The 17,176-nt window shown below is 38.9% G+C and overlaps 1 protein-coding gene, 1 long non-coding RNA gene and 1 other non-coding gene across 3 annotated transcripts; 1 reads left to right on the top strand and 2 right to left on the bottom strand.

Moving 5' to 3' along the window:
- Window positions 1–300: 300 nt before the first annotated feature.
- Window positions 301–2,964, bottom strand: adi1 (acireductone dioxygenase 1). Its single transcript, XM_038729822.1, has 4 exons — window positions 2,748–2,964; window positions 2,109–2,228; window positions 1,632–1,811; window positions 301–989 (listed from the first exon to the last, which is right to left on the bottom strand). The coding sequence occupies exons 1-4, from the start codon at window positions 2,868–2,870 to the stop codon at window positions 873–875; spliced, it is 540 nt and encodes a 179-aa protein (XP_038585750.1). The 5' UTR covers window positions 2,871–2,964; the 3' UTR covers window positions 301–872.
- A 5,784-nt stretch (window positions 2,965–8,748) lies between these two features.
- On the top strand, window positions 8,749–13,086 carry LOC119909884. Its single transcript, XR_005445557.1, has 3 exons — window positions 8,749–10,119; window positions 10,465–10,641; window positions 11,491–13,086. It is a non-coding gene; the product is annotated as an uncharacterized LOC119909884 (long non-coding RNA).
- Window positions 9,511–9,592, bottom strand: trnas-gcu. Its single transcript has one exon. It is a non-coding gene; the product is annotated as a tRNA-Ser (tRNA).
- Window positions 13,087–17,176: the final 4,090 nt, after the last annotated feature.

The raw sequence follows: 17,176 nt of genomic DNA on the forward strand, positions 1-17,176 counted from the left end.
CTCATGCAGTGAAAATAAATCAGTCCTTAAGATAGCACCATATCCTGTCCACTAAACAATAATGTAAAATATTAGGAATCCAAAATTGTACTTTTTTTCTGTTTAAATGAAAATATGAAAAATAATTGTATTAAGTCTTTTATTGATTTGTCCTGGTGGCTCTTTAATGATCAATGTTTACATATTGTGTTAATCATATTTATGTATATTACAAAATACAATTTGTTTTCTCTTTAATAAAACTGTTATTTCAAACCAACTTGTCCAGTTTATTGGAAAGAGAATGAAAAACAAAACACAGACGGAAATAGCAGCAACTTTATTTTCCATAAACCAGAAAAGGTAATGGTAATAATAGCCATCAGTCAGAGACTCTCCACCCCATTAGTACAGACTGGTCAAGTAACATCTCTCACTTTTGATTCAGAGAGATCTGAACAGGAAATTTGAAAATACTACTTATTAGTGGCATTCTTTATAACATGCTGTTGAGGGTAAGTTTGATAGCACCTAACACAATACAACCAATTTATGAGAATAAGGCACTACAGATTATCCTGTGGTGAAAGAAATATTCTGAACCTAAACAGAAGGAAGTGACGATCCATTCTTAGTCAAAGTCCTGCTATAAGTACCCATACAGAATGACCCCTTTGAAAATGGGGTATCTATTTATTTCATTATTCCTGATGCATTAACCTGGAAACAACATTTAACTGTATCTGGTTGATGTGAAACTAATTTTAACAACTTTATAAACTTAAATGGGTAGTTAATTATCTGATTTTATTATCTGCTCATGTTTTGTCAGTAGAATCAAAATCTAACTGTGCAAGTGACATTGAAAGTATTTAGTGTGCTGCAGCTCACTCTCAGGATCCCTGCAGAGAAACCACGTACTTCTGACGGATGTCAAAGTCATCAGCGGGCCGGTTGTAAGCTTTCCACACCGGCTCTCCCACAAACAGCCTCATGGCTTTAGTGTAGTTCTGTAGAAACAAACAGTTTTCAGATCAGTCTGAATGTGGCTTCATCATTTGGTCCTACACTTGTCCCTGCTTGTGAGCCTTCCTTACAGAAACTAACTCATTTAGCATTCAGCTAGTCAGGAGCTAATGAATTAGCTGCCGTTAAGTAGTCTAACTGACTTAACAACTGACTTTATGTAAAAGTAAACTTAATGTGCAGAAACAAACACAGCTTCACATGCCGATGGCAACAGTTATGACAATGCTAACAGTAGTGACACAGCTGCTGCGCTTTGAGGAAATAGTAATGCTGTAACTATAATGCACAAAGTCTGTATTCTGTTGTAAATGTTAATGAGAATTACATTTCTTACGTTTGGTAATATAAATACTATTTCATAAAGCACATCTGCACCTTTTTTGTTTCTATTCTGCTGTAAAGAAATACCAGTTGGGTTGTGCTCTAAATATTTGCTCTAGTCTTGTTCAAATATCATTCTTTCCTCAAGCAACAATCCCAATTTCTCCTCCGGCATTATTTAAATTGTGTTTTTAACAGTGTCAGTGTTGAACATGTACACTTCCCAAGATAGCCAAAAAGCTACTACAGTCATGTTTATGAAAGTGTCTCTACATCAATGACGCTTCATGTATGCTACGTACGGTCTCTGTCAGGGTGAAACGATGGTAGATGCCGGCCGGCAGGGTTATCAGGTCTCCCTTGCCCATGTCAATTCGGATCCATCGGTCCTCCTTGTCCCTGACATCAAAGTAGGCCTGGCCGTCAAGGATGTAGCGGATCTCATCATCCAAGTGCAGGTGCTCTTCAAAAAACATCTTCAGCTGAGAGGACAGACACAAAAAGACAAAATATGAGTGAAAAACACCCAGATGTCCCGTCATTGTCTTCACCAGTGACTGACAACGATGCTCATATAAAAAGGCCATTAACCACTGTAGAGCATTATATTCATTTTTCATAGCTCATAAAATCTTCTAATGCAGGAAGGACATTTCACATCACTCTAGTTAAGATTCAACTGTTTGAACACTCTTCTCTAACAAAGTCACAGTTTCTCAGAATTCAAAAAAATAGTTGGAAGATATTGTGTGATGTCCAGCTTTTGCAGTGTGGGTTACCTTCTCCTCATAGTTAGGTAGTGTGTCCTTGTGAATAGTGATAATGTCCATATAGGAGTAGCCTTGGTCTTTACGGATCTGCTCAAGTTCTGGATCTGATTCATAGATATCAGCATTCAGCTGCAACAACAGGACGACTGTAATCAGTGATCAAACTCATCTGTGGAAAGTAATTCCACGGAGTAAAATCTATTTGGTAATGTATTAATCACACAGCACATCACAACAGCAAATCCCATGCTAGCAGATAGCCTCTGTTTGTGCCTCTGTAATAATGCATATGGTAATTTGTGGTCAAACTGGGGCTAGCCAGCAGTAACGTTAAATTTGGGTATTTAATTCCACAAGCCCTAAAACTTGATTACTTGTTATATTATCTGGAACATGTGTTTTTGTGTCTGCAACATGGGAAAACACACGTTGCAGACCGTTATACTCGCAACAATTTAAAACCAACGTTACAGCAGAAATGTCGACATATCTGCTGGAAATTGTAGGTGTTCTCGGTCACAATGGCTATCGAGACCGAATAAGTGTTGACAGAAACTGTGATTTAAGAAACTACATATACGTTACATAAAACACATAATCGCACAGCTGGGTCAGCAGCGTGGAGAGCAGAGCACTTGGTAACTTTACCTTCCAATGAAACACCCCGAGCTTTTTTAAATCATCCTCAGAAACGGGCTGATTTGGGTTCAGTCTATGCGGCTTTCTCTGATCCTCTTCCAAGCTGTCCATGTACCAAGCTTCTATCCCCATCTTACAGCTGGACTCCTGATTAAAAACACACTTATTTTGCAGTAGGGCAACCTGACTGCAGCCTGCTTCCTGTATGCGGGGATGACGGCGCGTGCTTCTGTCACGTGACCCTGACTAAATCACTAGTGAGGGTGGCGAGAAGGTCTGTGACTATGCCAATCTTAATGATAACTGTATTTAACTGGACATATTAGAAACACAAACCACCATCTAATTTTATAGCTTTACCTGGATCGGCCTGCTAACTCAGTTCCTAAGAGTTCCTAACAAAGTCCTAATAACAGTTCCTAACAAAGTCCTAACAGTTCCTAACAAAGTCCTAACAGTTCCTAACAAAGTCATAACGGGTCATAACAGTTCCTAACAAAGTCCTAACAGTTCCTAACAAAGTCATAACAGGTCATAACAGTTCCTAACAAAGTCATAACAGGTCATAACAGTTCCTAACAAAGTCCTAACAGTTCCTAACAAAGTCCTAAGAGTTCCTAACAAAGTCCTAATAACAGTTCCTAACAAAGTCCTAACAGTTCCTAACAAAGTCCTAACAGGTCCTAACAAAGTCCTAACAGGTACTAACAAAGTCCTAACAAAGTCCTAACAGTTCCTAACAGTTCCTAACAAAGTCCTAACAGTTCCCAACAAAGTCCTAACAGATCCTAACAGTTCCTAACAAAGTCCTAACAGGTCATAACAGTTCCTAACAAAGTCCTAACAGATCCTAACAGGTCCTAACAAAGTCCTAAATGTTCCTAACAAAGTCCTAACAGGTCATAACAGTTCCTAACAAAGTCCTAACAGTTCCTAACAGTTCCTAACAAAGTCCTAACAGTTCCTAACAGTTCCTAACAAAGTCCAAACAGTTCCCAACAAAGTCCTAACAGATCCTAACAGTTCCTAACAAAGTCCTAACAGGTCATAACAGTTCCTAACAAGGTCCTAACAGGTCCTAACAAAGTCCTAACAGTTCCTAACAAAGTCCTAACAGGTCCTAACAAAGTCCTAACAGGTACTATTAAAGACCTAACAGTTCCTAACAAAGTCCTAACAGGTCCTAACAAAGTCCTAACAGTTCCTAACAAAGTCCTAACAGTTCCTAACAAAGTCCTAACAGGTACTAACAAAGACCTAACAGTTCCTAACAAAGTCCTAACAGGTCCTAACAAAGTCCTAACAGTTCCTAACAAAGTCCTAAAGGTTCCTAACAAAGTCCTAACAGTTCCTAACAAAGTCCTAAAAGTTCCTAACAAAGTCCTAACAGTTCCTAACAAAGTCCTAAAAGTTCCTAACAAAGTCCTAACAGTTCCTAACAAAGTCCTAACAGGTCCTAACAAAGTCCTAACAGGTACTAACAAAGTCCTAACAGTTCCTAACAAAGTCCTAACAGTTCCTAACAAAGTCCTAACAGGTCCTAACAAAGTCCTAACAGTTCCTAACAAAGTCCTAACAGGTCCTAACAAAGTCCTAACAGTTCCTAACAAAGTCCTAAAAGTTCCTAACAAAGTCCTAACAGGTCCTAACAAAGTCCTAACAGGTACTAACAAAGTCCTAAAAGTTCCTAACAAAGTCCTAAAAGTTCCTAACAAAGTCCTAACAGGTCCTAACAAAGTCCTACCAGTTCCTAACAAAGTCCTAACAGTTCCTAACAAAGTCCTACCAGTTCCTAACAAAGTCCTAACAGGTCCTAACAAAGTCCTAACAGGTACTAACAAAGACCTAACAGTTCCTAACAAAGTCCTAACAGGTCCTAACAAAGTCCTAACAGTTCCTAACAAAGTCCTAAAGGTTCCTAACAAAGTCCTAACAGTTCCTAACAAAGTCCTAAAAGTTCCTAACAAAGTCCTAACAGTTCCTAACAAAGTCCTAAAAGTTCCTAACAAAGTCCTAACAGTTCCTAACAAAGTCCTAACAGTTCCTAACAAAGTCCTAACAGGTCCTAACAAAGTCCTACCAGTTCCTAACAAAGTCCTACCAGTTCCTAACAAAGTCCTAACAGGTCCTAACAAAGTCCTAACAGGTACTAACAAAGACCTAACAGTTCCTAACAAAGTCCTAACAGGTCCTAACAAAGTCCTACCAGTTCCTAACAAAGTCCTAAAGGTTCCTATCAAAGTCCTAACAGTTCCTAACAAAGTCCTAAAAGTTCCTAACAAAGTCCTAACAGTTCCTAACAAAGTCCTAACAGTTCCTAACAAAGTCCTAACAGTTCCTAACAAAGTCCTAACAGGTCCTAACAAAGTCCTAAAAGTTCCTAACAAAGTCCTAACAGTTCCTAACAAAGTCCTAACAGGTCCTAACAAAGTCCTAACAGTTCCTAACAAAGTCCTAAAAGTTCCTAACAAAGTCCTAACAGGTCCTAACAAAGTCCTAACAGGTACTAACAAAGTCCTAACAGTTCCTAACAAAGTCCTAACAGTTCCTAACAAAGTCCTAACAGGTCCTAACAAAGTCCTAACAGTTCCTAACAAAGTCCTAACAGGTCCTAACAAAGTCCTAACAGTTCCTAACAAAGTCCTAAAAGTTCCTAACAAAGTCCTAACAGGTCCTAACAAAGTCCTAACAGGTCCTAACAAAGTCCTAAAAGTTCCTAACAAAGTCCTAAAAGTTCCTAACAAAGTCCTAACAGGTACTAACAAAGTCCTAACAGTTCCTAACAAAGTCCTACCAGTTCCTAACAAAGTCCTAACAGGTCCTAACAAAGTCCTAACAGGTACTAACAAAGACCTAACAGTTCCTAACAAAGTCCTAACAGGTCCTAACAAAGTCCTAACAGTTCCTAACAAAGTCCTAAAGGTTCCTAACAAAGTCCTAACAGTTCCTAACAAAGTCCTAAAAGTTCCTAACAAAGTCCTAACAGTTCCTAACAAAGTCCTAAAAGTTCCTAACAAAGTCCTAACAGGTACTAACAAAGTCCTAACAGTTCCTAACAAAGTCCTACCAGTTCCTAACAAAGTCCTAACAGGTCCTAACAAAGTCCTAACAGTTCCTAACAAAGTCCTAAAAGTTCCTAACAAAGTCCTAACAGGTCCTAACAAAGTCCTAACAGGTACTAACAAAGTCCTAACAGTTCCTAACAAAGTCCTAACAGGTCCAAACAAAGTCCTAACAGGTACTAACAAAGTCCTAACAGTTCCTAACAAAGTCCTAACAGTTCCTAACAAAGTCCTAACAGGTCCTAACAAAGTCCTAACAGGTACTAACAAAGTCCTAAAAGTTCCTAACAAAGTCCTAAAAGTTCCTAACAAAGTCCTAACAGGTACTAACAAAGTCCTAACAGTTCCTAACAAAGTCCTACCAGTTCCTAACAAAGTCCTAACAGGTCCTAACAAAGTCCTAACAGTTCCTAACAAAGTCCTAACAGGTCCAAACAAAGTCCTAACAGGTACTAACAAAGTCCTAACAGTTCCTAACAAAGTCCTACCAGTTCCTAACAAAGTCCTAAAGGTTCCTATCAAAGTCCTAACAGTTCCTAACAAAGTCCTAAAAGTTCCTAACAAAGTCCTAACAGTTCCTAACAAAGTCCTAACAGTTCCTAACAAAGTCCTAACAGTTCCTAACAAAGTCCTAACAGTTCCTAACAAAGTCCTAACAGGTCCTAACAAAGTCCTAAAAGTTCCTAACAAAGTCCTAACAGTTCCTAACAAAGTCCTAACAGGTCCTAACAAAGTCCTAACAGTTCCTAACAAAGTCCTAAAAGTTCCTAACAAAGTCCTAACAGGTCCTAACAAAGTCCTAACAGGTACTAACAAAGTCCTAACAGTTCCTAACAAAGTCCTAACAGTTCCTAACAAAGTCCTAACAGGTCCTAACAAAGTCCTAACAGTTCCTAACAAAGTCCTAACAGGTCCTAACAAAGTCCTAACAGTTCCTAACAAAGTCCTAAAAGTTCCTAACAAAGTCCTAACAGGTCCTAACAAAGTCCTAACAGGTCCTAACAAAGTCCTAAAAGTTCCTAACAAAGTCCTAAAAGTTCCTAACAAAGTCCTAACAGGTACTAACAAAGTCCTAACAGTTCCTAACAAAGTCCTACCAGTTCCTAACAAAGTCCTAACAGGTCCTAACAAAGTCCTAACAGGTACTAACAAAGACCTAACAGTTCCTAACAAAGTCCTAACAGGTCCTAACAAAGTCCTAACAGTTCCTAACAAAGTCCTAAAGGTTCCTAACAAAGTCCTAACAGTTCCTAACAAAGTCCTAAAAGTTCCTAACAAAGTCCTAACAGTTCCTAACAAAGTCCTAAAAGTTCCTAACAAAGTCCTAACAGGTACTAACAAAGTCCTAACAGTTCCTAACAAAGTCCTACCAGTTCCTAACAAAGTCCTAACAGGTCCTAACAAAGTCCTAACAGTTCCTAACAAAGTCCTAAAAGTTCCTAACAAAGTCCTAACAGGTCCTAACAAAGTCCTAACAGGTACTAACAAAGTCCTAACAGTTCCTAACAAAGTCCTAACAGGTCCAAACAAAGTCCTAACAGGTACTAACAAAGTCCTAACAGTTCCTAACAAAGTCCTAACAGTTCCTAACAAAGTCCTAACAGGTCCTAACAAAGTCCTAACAGGTACTAACAAAGTCCTAAAAGTTCCTAACAAAGTCCTAAAAGTTCCTAACAAAGTCCTAACAGGTACTAACAAAGTCCTAACAGTTCCTAACAAAGTCCTACCAGTTCCTAACAAAGTCCTAACAGGTCCTAACAAAGTCCTAACAGTTCCTAACAAAGTCCTAACAGGTCCAAACAAAGTCCTAACAGGTACTAACAAAGTCCTAACAGTTCCTAACAAAGTCCTAACAGTTCCTAACAAAGTCCTAACAGGTCCTAACAAAGTCCTAACAGTTCCTAACAAAGTCCTAAAAGTTCCTAACAAAGTCCTAACAGGTACTAACAAAGTCCTAACAGTTCCTAACAAAGTCCTAACAGGTCCTAACAGTTCCTAACAAAGTCCTAACAGGTCATTTGTTGAATTCTCAAATTAATGTTATTCATTTACAAGCCATTCTTGATATTGAACATGACGAACGGAAAGCGGTAAGTTAGGCTGTAAATCATCTGTCCAGCATCGGACAGTCGCAGAAAGAGGCTCTTATTAATTAACAACATAACAAAAAATAATAAATTGTTATTTTTAGCAATTAGTATGACTGGATGTATCTCATTAACATTACTGTTTTCCTGGTTCGTAATATTGAACTGTCCAGTGTAATGTTAGCTGCCTGTCTCTATAATAACCCCTGCCCTGGATGATGAGTGCTAGCTAACGTTAACATTAATAAAATCAGTGGGAAATTAGAAGGGTTAGGGTTAGGGTTAGGTTAAGAGATGCCTATAATTTTGTAATGTGGCTCAATATCACCGTAGAGTGCCCCACTAGTGTGGGCCACGAGAACATCTGCAACCAGGCTGCATGATAAAGTATTTATAATACACTTATTTTGGGTGGATATATTAGAAACACACACCGCCATCTAATTTTATAGCTTTACTTTAAAGGTTGCCACGGGATGTTACCGTCCATGGTTTGAGTCCAAATCGGCTCTCATTTAACAGACACCTGGGCGAGTTCAACCTCAAAACGTTTTGCTATGTTTTGTCGGAGCTGAACTCGGCCCTGCCTTCCGTCATGTCCATAGACTGTATAAAGTGTCCTGCCCCCTACTGGCTACTCTAAGGGTGGTAAAGGGTAGGCCTACTAGTCAATTAGAGGTAGAGTTGTCGAAAATCCGGTGGGGAGAAAAGAAGGTGTAAGTGAATACTGCAATTCCGTGTCACAGTGAAGAACTACAAGTAATTAGGAATACAGTATTGTATTTATTTATTATTACTTAATTTTTTTCAAGCATTAATACTATACAAACAATATTTGTTTTAATGTTTACAGTATCTGCAGTCATTATTTAGACTTATTTAGAAATCGAAAGACTCTGTGTCTGAAGTCACTCACTACTCACTATATAGTGAACTATTGAGCTCGCTATTTTGTAGTGCTGTCCGAATGTATAGTGTTAATTATTATATCCTATATAGTCCACTCAGTGTATCCCAGAATGCATTTTGAAAAGTAGTGTACAACTGATGGCCACTAACCAAGCCCTATACCATCATGCATTGCGCTGATAGAAAAAAAACAGTCCACCAACTGATTGTCCAACGGCAATGACGTAATTATCGGTGTAGAAATGATGATCGGCGTAGTGCCCGAAAGTGTTGGTTTAATAATGCGGGTGAGCTCACTTTATAGTCCTCTACATACAACTCCCTACATAGGGATTAGGGAGTAGTAAATGAGCTGTGATTTCGGACACAGTATAAGAGACTTTGATAGTTTTATTTTGAAGGTTGCCACCGGAACTGTGCTATTACGTTTGTTTTGACAGCTTGACATGGTAAAGTAGACTTAAAACGCGTCGAATAACAATCACTGTCCATAGCTGTAACACTGTAACATAGGCAACGTGGGGTTGAAGTTGTCAAAAAAAAGGAACACATTTTCCATGCTTTGGTTTGAGCGTTCTCAGCGGAAGTGTCTGTAGTGATAAGGGTTGAGTAGACTCACTACTCCGGTGAAAAGTCCCACTTAAATTAGTTGTGTGCAGGGTTAAGTCTTGCAGGTGACTGGTCGGTGGCCTCGGCGTGAAAATAGAAATCTTTCGACGAGGATGGGATTCGAACCCACGCGTGCAGAGCACAATGGATTAGCAGTCCATCGCCTTAACCACTCGGCCACCTCGTCCACAAGTTCAAACGCCATACAGTGCTAAATTGTGACGAAACAGAACGATAGCGTGTGTGTGTTTCTCTGCATCCACGGCGTTATCAGGACTGCTTTTTTATTTGTCACTCGCATGGGAGGAGACATTTAGCTGTGTACTGTTTGTAACAGTCTATATATCAAACCAGAAACTGTAGCCTACGTGGCAGCCTTGCAGATTTCATATCAGTATGTAACTGTAGCCTACAATATGACGGTCTTTCTCATTCTTAAACTGGAGACCCTGCTTGATTCTTTTAAAATAGGATTTTATTCGTATTTAAGCACAAATTCTGACGGCATTATACAGATTTACCAACATGTGAATTTGTGTGCCCCAGAGCAGGGTTTTTTCTTACTTACTTTTTTTTAGTTTCTCTCAATACCTGGAAGATTGTGTTATTTGATCCCATAGACACTCAGCAGTTGAGCCAAGATATACCAAATATTGCTGTGTGCATATTTGTTTCTGATGGATTTGGCTGGGTGGTTCTGCTGTTCCACTCGAGGTTGGTGTGCGTTTTTCCTTGTAGTGATACAGGATAGGATGGGTTGTGTCAAGTTTTGTTTGGTAGTTCAAATGCATCGCTAATTGATGAAAGGTGGAGTGCATGTTATTACGTATGCCGCCACAAGAGGGCACCATGACCTTTGTGATTATTCCTGTTGTGCTTATTGACCACTGATGTTATTATATGCTTACTCTTGGTGTACAGGAATTATCCTTCCCGCTGATTATAATCAGTTGTAATAATATTATTATTATTGTATTATAATGATTACCTGTATTGTGCTAGTGGCCTTGTTAGTGTGAAGATTTAATGGTAAAGTTCTTTTCATTCTGCTTCCCATAGACCACATCTACCGGCGATGATGCATCTTCCTCTAACCTTTACAGCAGAGATCCTGCAAAAAAATATGAGAAAGAAATACCTGCCTCCTGTGTTCTGTGACACCACGCAGACCACCTGACAAACCCTCATACAAAAGGCATACTGACTCAGACAACTTTGCTTCCCAAAAGGATGACAGTAAGCCCATTTATAGAAGCATGTTAACACTTACTGATTCATACACTGTGTAAAGCTAAATAACATGAATAAAAAACAAACAACCACCAAATAGGCACGACGGAACAAGGAATAACTAGCACTCAAAAGCCCCAAATGCCTGATAACATTTAACATCTCGTTATCCTCGGTTGTCTGTGTCAAGACGATCGAGGATAACGAGATGTTAACTCTTTAACATATTCACTTCTCGAAATAACTATAGCAACATGAGAATCGGCTGCAGCTGATAAAATATAATACCCAAATATACAGGCATTTACTAGGCATGAAGGGTCTATGATAACATGATTGATAGGGGAGATGAGGGTCACAGATAGTGCCTAAACATATTAAGCCTAAATACCACACCTTGCAGATCGATAACCTAAATGAGGAAAATAATACAATAAAGGAAAGCAACATAATAAGTCAGCAGGAGCAGGTCAGGATCAAAATGATATATTCTAAGCATTTCCAAACTTTTACATAAACATAAATGCTGTAGCCTATTGTCTTGGGAGATTATATTGAGAGAATATACTATTTCCAGTGTTCAGGGTTGTATGTAAACACAGAGCTGTGACAGTTAAACCACCAGAGGGCACCACACTTTACTAAGAGACAGACTGTACTCCACCTGGCTTCACCTGAGGCGTGTTTAACCAGGCATGGTTCGAGAGCTGGCCTGAAAGCTGTGAAAATGAACAATGTTCTCTATATTTATATGACTCATTTCAAATCAACCAGACGAAGCTTGAATATCAGGTGCAGGTGTGTTGTTGTTCTCAAAATTCATTGTCTCTGTGGCTCGCTGTCCTTTATTTGAAGGTGAACCCAACACCTCGGCCTCTGCAGGAAGCTGAGACGTCATGAGGATGTGTCATATCAGCTGGCACCACTTACTGGTTTACATTCATAAACAGAACCGTCTGTGAAAATGGAACGCACACCACAGTAAATATAATCCCATTTAACTTGCAGGGCTAGAGGGATTTATTTGGTTATTTGCCAGAAAGCACCTAATGAATGATGTGAGTGTTCCTATGATCATTTCTCACCCTAAATTAGAAATGCATAAAGAAGAAGAGCAGAGAAGCAAGCCATTTCATTCAAGGGTTTTTCACCGCTGTATTAGACTTGTAAATCACCATTAGGCTTTCATTAAAGTGGACTAATCAGGGCACTTTGTATGAAAAATATAGACAGAAATAATGAATCTATTTAACCCTTTGATGCACAAGCTATGCAAACCCCTTCTAATGCAGAACATGGGTCAAAAATTACCCATACTCATTTCCTATGTAATTTTATGCATGGCTCAGTGTTTCTTTGCTATATCTTTTGGAATCCTTTTATTTAATCTATTAAAATTTCAAGCCATTACTTTTATTTCTTTATACTTTCTTACTGTATGAACAAACATACATTTTCACACATGGGCCGCGTGTTTTCACTGTGGAATTTGATGGGAACTTTTTGTAACTGTACATAATATTTGAATATTAGGTTAAGTTTAACTTGACCTTGACATCCATTTCTAGTGAGAAAGACAAATATGCCCAATACTGTTAGCTATCTAACTAGCTGTTGACATTTTCTATTCTAGCTATCTTATGTTAGCTAGGTCAGCAAAATCAAACTCGAAACAACAGTATATACTTGATCAACTGATTGATGTGCATTTGAAAAATGTTCTTGTGATTTTGATTTTCTTTAGCCAGTGTTAGTATGGCTGGTCTCAGTCATACTCCCGAAGTCTGCAAGCTAATGGAAAAGGTCTGTGAGCCAGTGGGAAGAGAGCAAGGCCAATACAAGAAATCTAGACAGAAAGTGGAATGTTTAACAGCAGAAATCTGACTTTCATCAATATGTCTAACTAACGTTAGCATTTTAACATTAGTGAGGAATTAGAAAAATCCGAGTGGATTCAGTATAATGATAACATTAAACATTAATGTGCCATTAAAGAATTTCGCATTCAATACAGTTTGTCTCTGAAGTTACATTACTGTTACCATCCAATTTTAAAAAGCAGTATTTTATGTATAGCCAACGTTTTGAGAGTAGCATATGTTTACACACATGAAGCAAATTCACTGAAATCAAGAGAATATATAATAATATATTGCTATGGCAACAGCAGTGGATGCAGATGCTGTAGCCTGTAGCTCCTTCAAACTCCACTATATTTTTGTTTTTCCTCAGTTTTTTCTTTCTAGCTTTATTGCTAAAACGTGTATACATGTAGGTATATATGTAGCCTAGGCTATATATTGTTTTTATTTATTTTATATGTCACCATGTTCTAATATACATTTAATTATCTGCTGTGTGTGTGTCGCATGAAAAGCCTACAAACTTTCACAACTTGTGTTGGAGCCTATAAGCCTAATGAAAATAAACTGACACCTTGATGTAACCGTGCCACATGGTTTTATTACTCCTGGACTAATTTGAGATCTTAGGCTAACAGACCTTCATTTCGTTTAGTTAGCTAATTAAGCCAAACGGGCCCTTTTAGGGCCACTATTAAATGACACACAACATTGTGCTTCTTCAGTTCTGATGAACTGAAGAAGTCCTTTGGATAAGGGACGAAACGTCTTCCAGTAGCTTCAACCAAGTCCAGTTGCCCTTCATTTTAACCTTCGTTGGATAACTATGACCTGGATGACTGAGAATCTTCATAGACGCTTTGTCAAATCCTGTGAAGTCTTAAGCTACAAGGTCTCCAAATCTCCTTGGAAGTGAAATGAGTCACTTGCTCTGCTTCTGCAAAACCAGGGCTCTCAAGCTCTCATTCACCTTGAGACACACGCATTTCAGCCAGTTTACACGCTCACACACCACACATTGCATTTCTCACACTGAGAAGTTAAGAGATAACGTCCTCAAAGTTGTCCCGCTAATGGGTGCAATGATAATTACAATTGGACAGTACTCTTGTCACACACTGTGCCAAAGTCACACTAAAATAATATAGCAATGTGTGTAAAAGTAACACAAAAGTTACTTTCTCTAGTAACTAATTACTTTTATATTCAGTTACCTATTGGTAACTAACTAATTACTAATTTTCCGTAGAACTTGCTTAATATCACTAACATTAGGTATGCAGAGATTAGTTAGCTTCTTGGATTAGGTACGCTGTGTGTGTTTGTCACCAATGTTACATGGTTACCTTGTCAATCCAAGCAGAAAGCTGTTTAAAATAGTTAAAAGTTAAGAATTATTTAAATATTTTGGGACTTTTATGTGTTATAATTCAGTTGTAAGGGTGCACACAAAAGGAAAAGTCACTATAATTAAATAGTGACATTGACAACACAAGAGACATTTATGTTTTTAGTTTTATTGCAGAGGATATAGTGATAACCTAATCTGTTACACATTGTTTGATACCCCCAGACTAACATACAACACACATCCTGTTTATAATGGTAAATAAAAAGTTCAAGTTATGGGGAATTTATGGAGACGGCAGACTGGACTTACCCGAGGATCTTCTTCTGTTGGTGCAAGTGAATTGTTTCCCCTAGTGGTTTCTAGTACAAAATGCAGACTCAATAAACATACGGTAAAGTTACACCGTGCAATAACCAAGAGTGCAGTCACAGATGTTAATTTTATGCTTATTTTAGACCTGCGTGCCTGTGCTGTACTTAATTCAACAAGACAATTATACCATTAATATATTCTACCAGGCAATGTGCAGCAACTGAATCATGATTTCAACATCAAAAAATTGGTATGCAAGCAGTGAGAGTGATGCAGTACTCAGTTCCTGAAATAAAAGGTTAATTTTATTGGGGAACAATACACACTATTATTACAGTCAATATTTCCTTTTGAGGCACAAATCAATATGTATTTATTAACAATGTAATGTGAAAGGGGTCGTCTGCAGTGACAAACCCACAGAGATTTATCAACCAACTCTGCAGTTCCCCTCAGCTCTAAGGTGTTTAGCCTCTTTTGGTTTCTGCAGTGTGGATTGTGATAGTCGAACATTTAGCTGCTGTAAGTCAGGCCCCACATTCACTTGTTCTTTCACGTCTCATAAATCCTGATAGGATTTAATACCCTTTCATTTATACTTAGCCACATTTATGTCTCTGCTACTCCCATCATGCAGCTTATTGGGATTTATCTTGGTTTCCTCAGCCTCTATGCAAATCAGGGTATGCTTCTTGCATTTCAGAGGGTGTTGGTATTACACCTGAGAGAAAATAACATTGTGGGAGCATTTAGTTACAACAATAACAGTTTAGCCAGGTAGATATCAACCATCCATAAACTAACACTGTCTAAATGCTTCTTGGTTGCAATTTACACATGACCATCTGATTTGCCCTAGACGCATGAAATGGCTAAGTTTAAATGGGGTCTCAGTTATTTCCCTTAGGAGTTTGGTGGGGACAAACAGGAGAGTGAAAATCGGACTGAAATGCCACAAACACAGCTTGTACAGTAATGCCAGCGTTCTGTGTCTGCAGTATGAGTAAATAAGCAACCGTTTCCTAACGTGGTCAACATATACAACTTTAAAAGGTCATTATTGTGTTAACAACTTGTTGCTCCCAAGTGGTCCAAAAGAAACATAATAAGGCAGCTTTAAATTTTACAAACAGAATAGGTCACACATGAAGCTTGGCGTAAGTTCAATCAGGAAGACCTACTATCATGGTTACTCTATTATTTACTCTCCCTCTCTCTGTCTGTGTCTGCTCCAGCTGCCTACTGCTGACTGGGGGCATTCTCTCTTTCAGTTAAACCAATCAGATTTTGCCACATCCTCTGTGAGCCAATCATCCCGTTGCTGTCAAAGCTTAAAAACGGTTCCTTTCTCTGCTGCTGTCAGCTGTCATTTCTGCATCAGATCGATGCAACCACCCTGGTCTTCATCACAACCAGTCTTCCCAGTTGGTCCTTCCATTGAACCCATCACCCAAGTCTTGCTCCTCATCTCATCCATCACCACCACCACCACCGGTGTCTAGACACGGGTGTGGAGGTATTTCTGTACAGCTCACGGCATCACTACCCCATTAAAATATTAAAATATGATGTCATGATGGGGTCTAATCGTCAGACACTGTTCACTTTCTTCAACCTTCCTATTGTGCACTATAATACAATCATTACAGTCATTTTATTATTCTATGAGTCTCTTCTGTTAAGTCTGTCCTTATTGAAATACTGGAGTGAGGTTAATCAAAAAACAGAAAATAAAAACATGTCTTTTCAAATTCAAAATTTAGGGGCAGGGGCAGATTTAGGGTGGCCAAACCCACATCACATCTCCACTGTGTCCATAGTGAAGCAATGCAAGCTGGTAACCACAATGCTATTTTCACGTACGCTTTCTTGAAAATAAAGCAGCCACTTTATATTTGAGTTGGTTCAACCTCCACGTCCCTGCAGAGGGGTATTTTTATCATCTGCTTCTTCCAACAATACATGTATTATTTCTTTACCAACGTCACATCCGCCCACTATACTGTTCAGTTTGGATTTGTTCAGCACTGTCCATTTTCTGCAAAATCCTTAACCAGTCCGGATTTTTCGGAATGACTGGATGACCAGGACTCAAATTTGATTAAAGCCCAGTATGCATTATGTAACATGTCTTTAAAGACCCAGTCCGCTATCGGCCAGGTTTCTGCAGGGAGGGGAACACACACTTTGCACACACAAACACACACACACAGTTTGCTGTGATGGCCAACATATCAGCCCACACCGCTTCTTTCTCTGAGCTCCAGCCCAGGTTTAAAATAGCTCTTCTCCCTCTCAGGTCTTTACCATGATATTTGTGATGGTCTTATGTAATCTGCACCTCCCGATCTTCTCTTCCTCTTCATCCCAGTGCTTGAGTCCCATTCTGCCTATATCTGTTTCCCTTTCACTCTTTCTTCAGCAGCTTTGACAGAGGAAACAGGGAAAGAAATTGTCAATTTTCATGGCAAAGGTAGCCAGTCTGCTCCAGCCCAGACAGACTGGCATTAAAACCCTCCTATTTTCAGCTTTTGTTGCTGCTTCTGTCATGCAGTAATTGAGGAATGAAATGTAAAGGATGTCGATATGCTAATAGTCCTGGATTTCATTCATCCCACATGTACCAAAGAGCCTATTTATTTTGTGACAACTTCATCTCTTGCGCTCCCCTGCCAGCTGCCAGTCGATTTCCTGCATGCTGTGCTTGCTTACAATCTGAAGGTATGTTTTAGCATAAATATTTCAAGTTGGGGCAAGAAACACGAGCAGACAGGTTTTAAGCAAATCCCTAGACTGAATTATGTGGAGGAGGATATGATGGCCAACGGTAGATGATTTACCAAACTGTCCATAGTAAACAGCCATCACAGTTTACAGACCCACTTCCTGGTTCAACTTTGACCTACTTTTACTTGCCATAGTTGTGTGCACTCACAGTTTCCCTGTGCGAATGGATCTTTTTCACGGCAGACATTTGGACTTGTCATAGAAGGAAAAACACAAGTGTTAACAATGG

The sequence above is a fragment of the Micropterus salmoides genome, unplaced genomic scaffold (genome assembly GCF_014851395.1).
Source record: "Micropterus salmoides isolate LMB-PRFRI ecotype aquatic unplaced genomic scaffold, ASM1485139v1 Ms_hic_scaffold_19, whole genome shotgun sequence".
NCBI classification, from domain to species: domain Eukaryota; kingdom Metazoa; phylum Chordata; class Actinopteri; order Centrarchiformes; family Centrarchidae; genus Micropterus; species Micropterus salmoides.

Bases quoted from the DNA above. Each gene is read 5' to 3' on its own strand.
- adi1 (XM_038729822.1), bottom strand. From the start codon at position 2,870: ATGGGGATAGAAGCTTGGTACATGGACAGCTTGGAAGAGGATCAGAGA. The intron at 2,229-2,747 runs GTAAAGTTACCA...CTGTTGTTGCAG, and splicing joins TCGGGGTGTTTCATTGGAAG to CTGAATGCTGATATCTATGA. The intron at 990-1,631 runs GTACGTAGCATA...TTGTTTCTACAG, and splicing joins GTTTCACCCTGACAGAGACC to AACTACACTAAAGCCATGAG.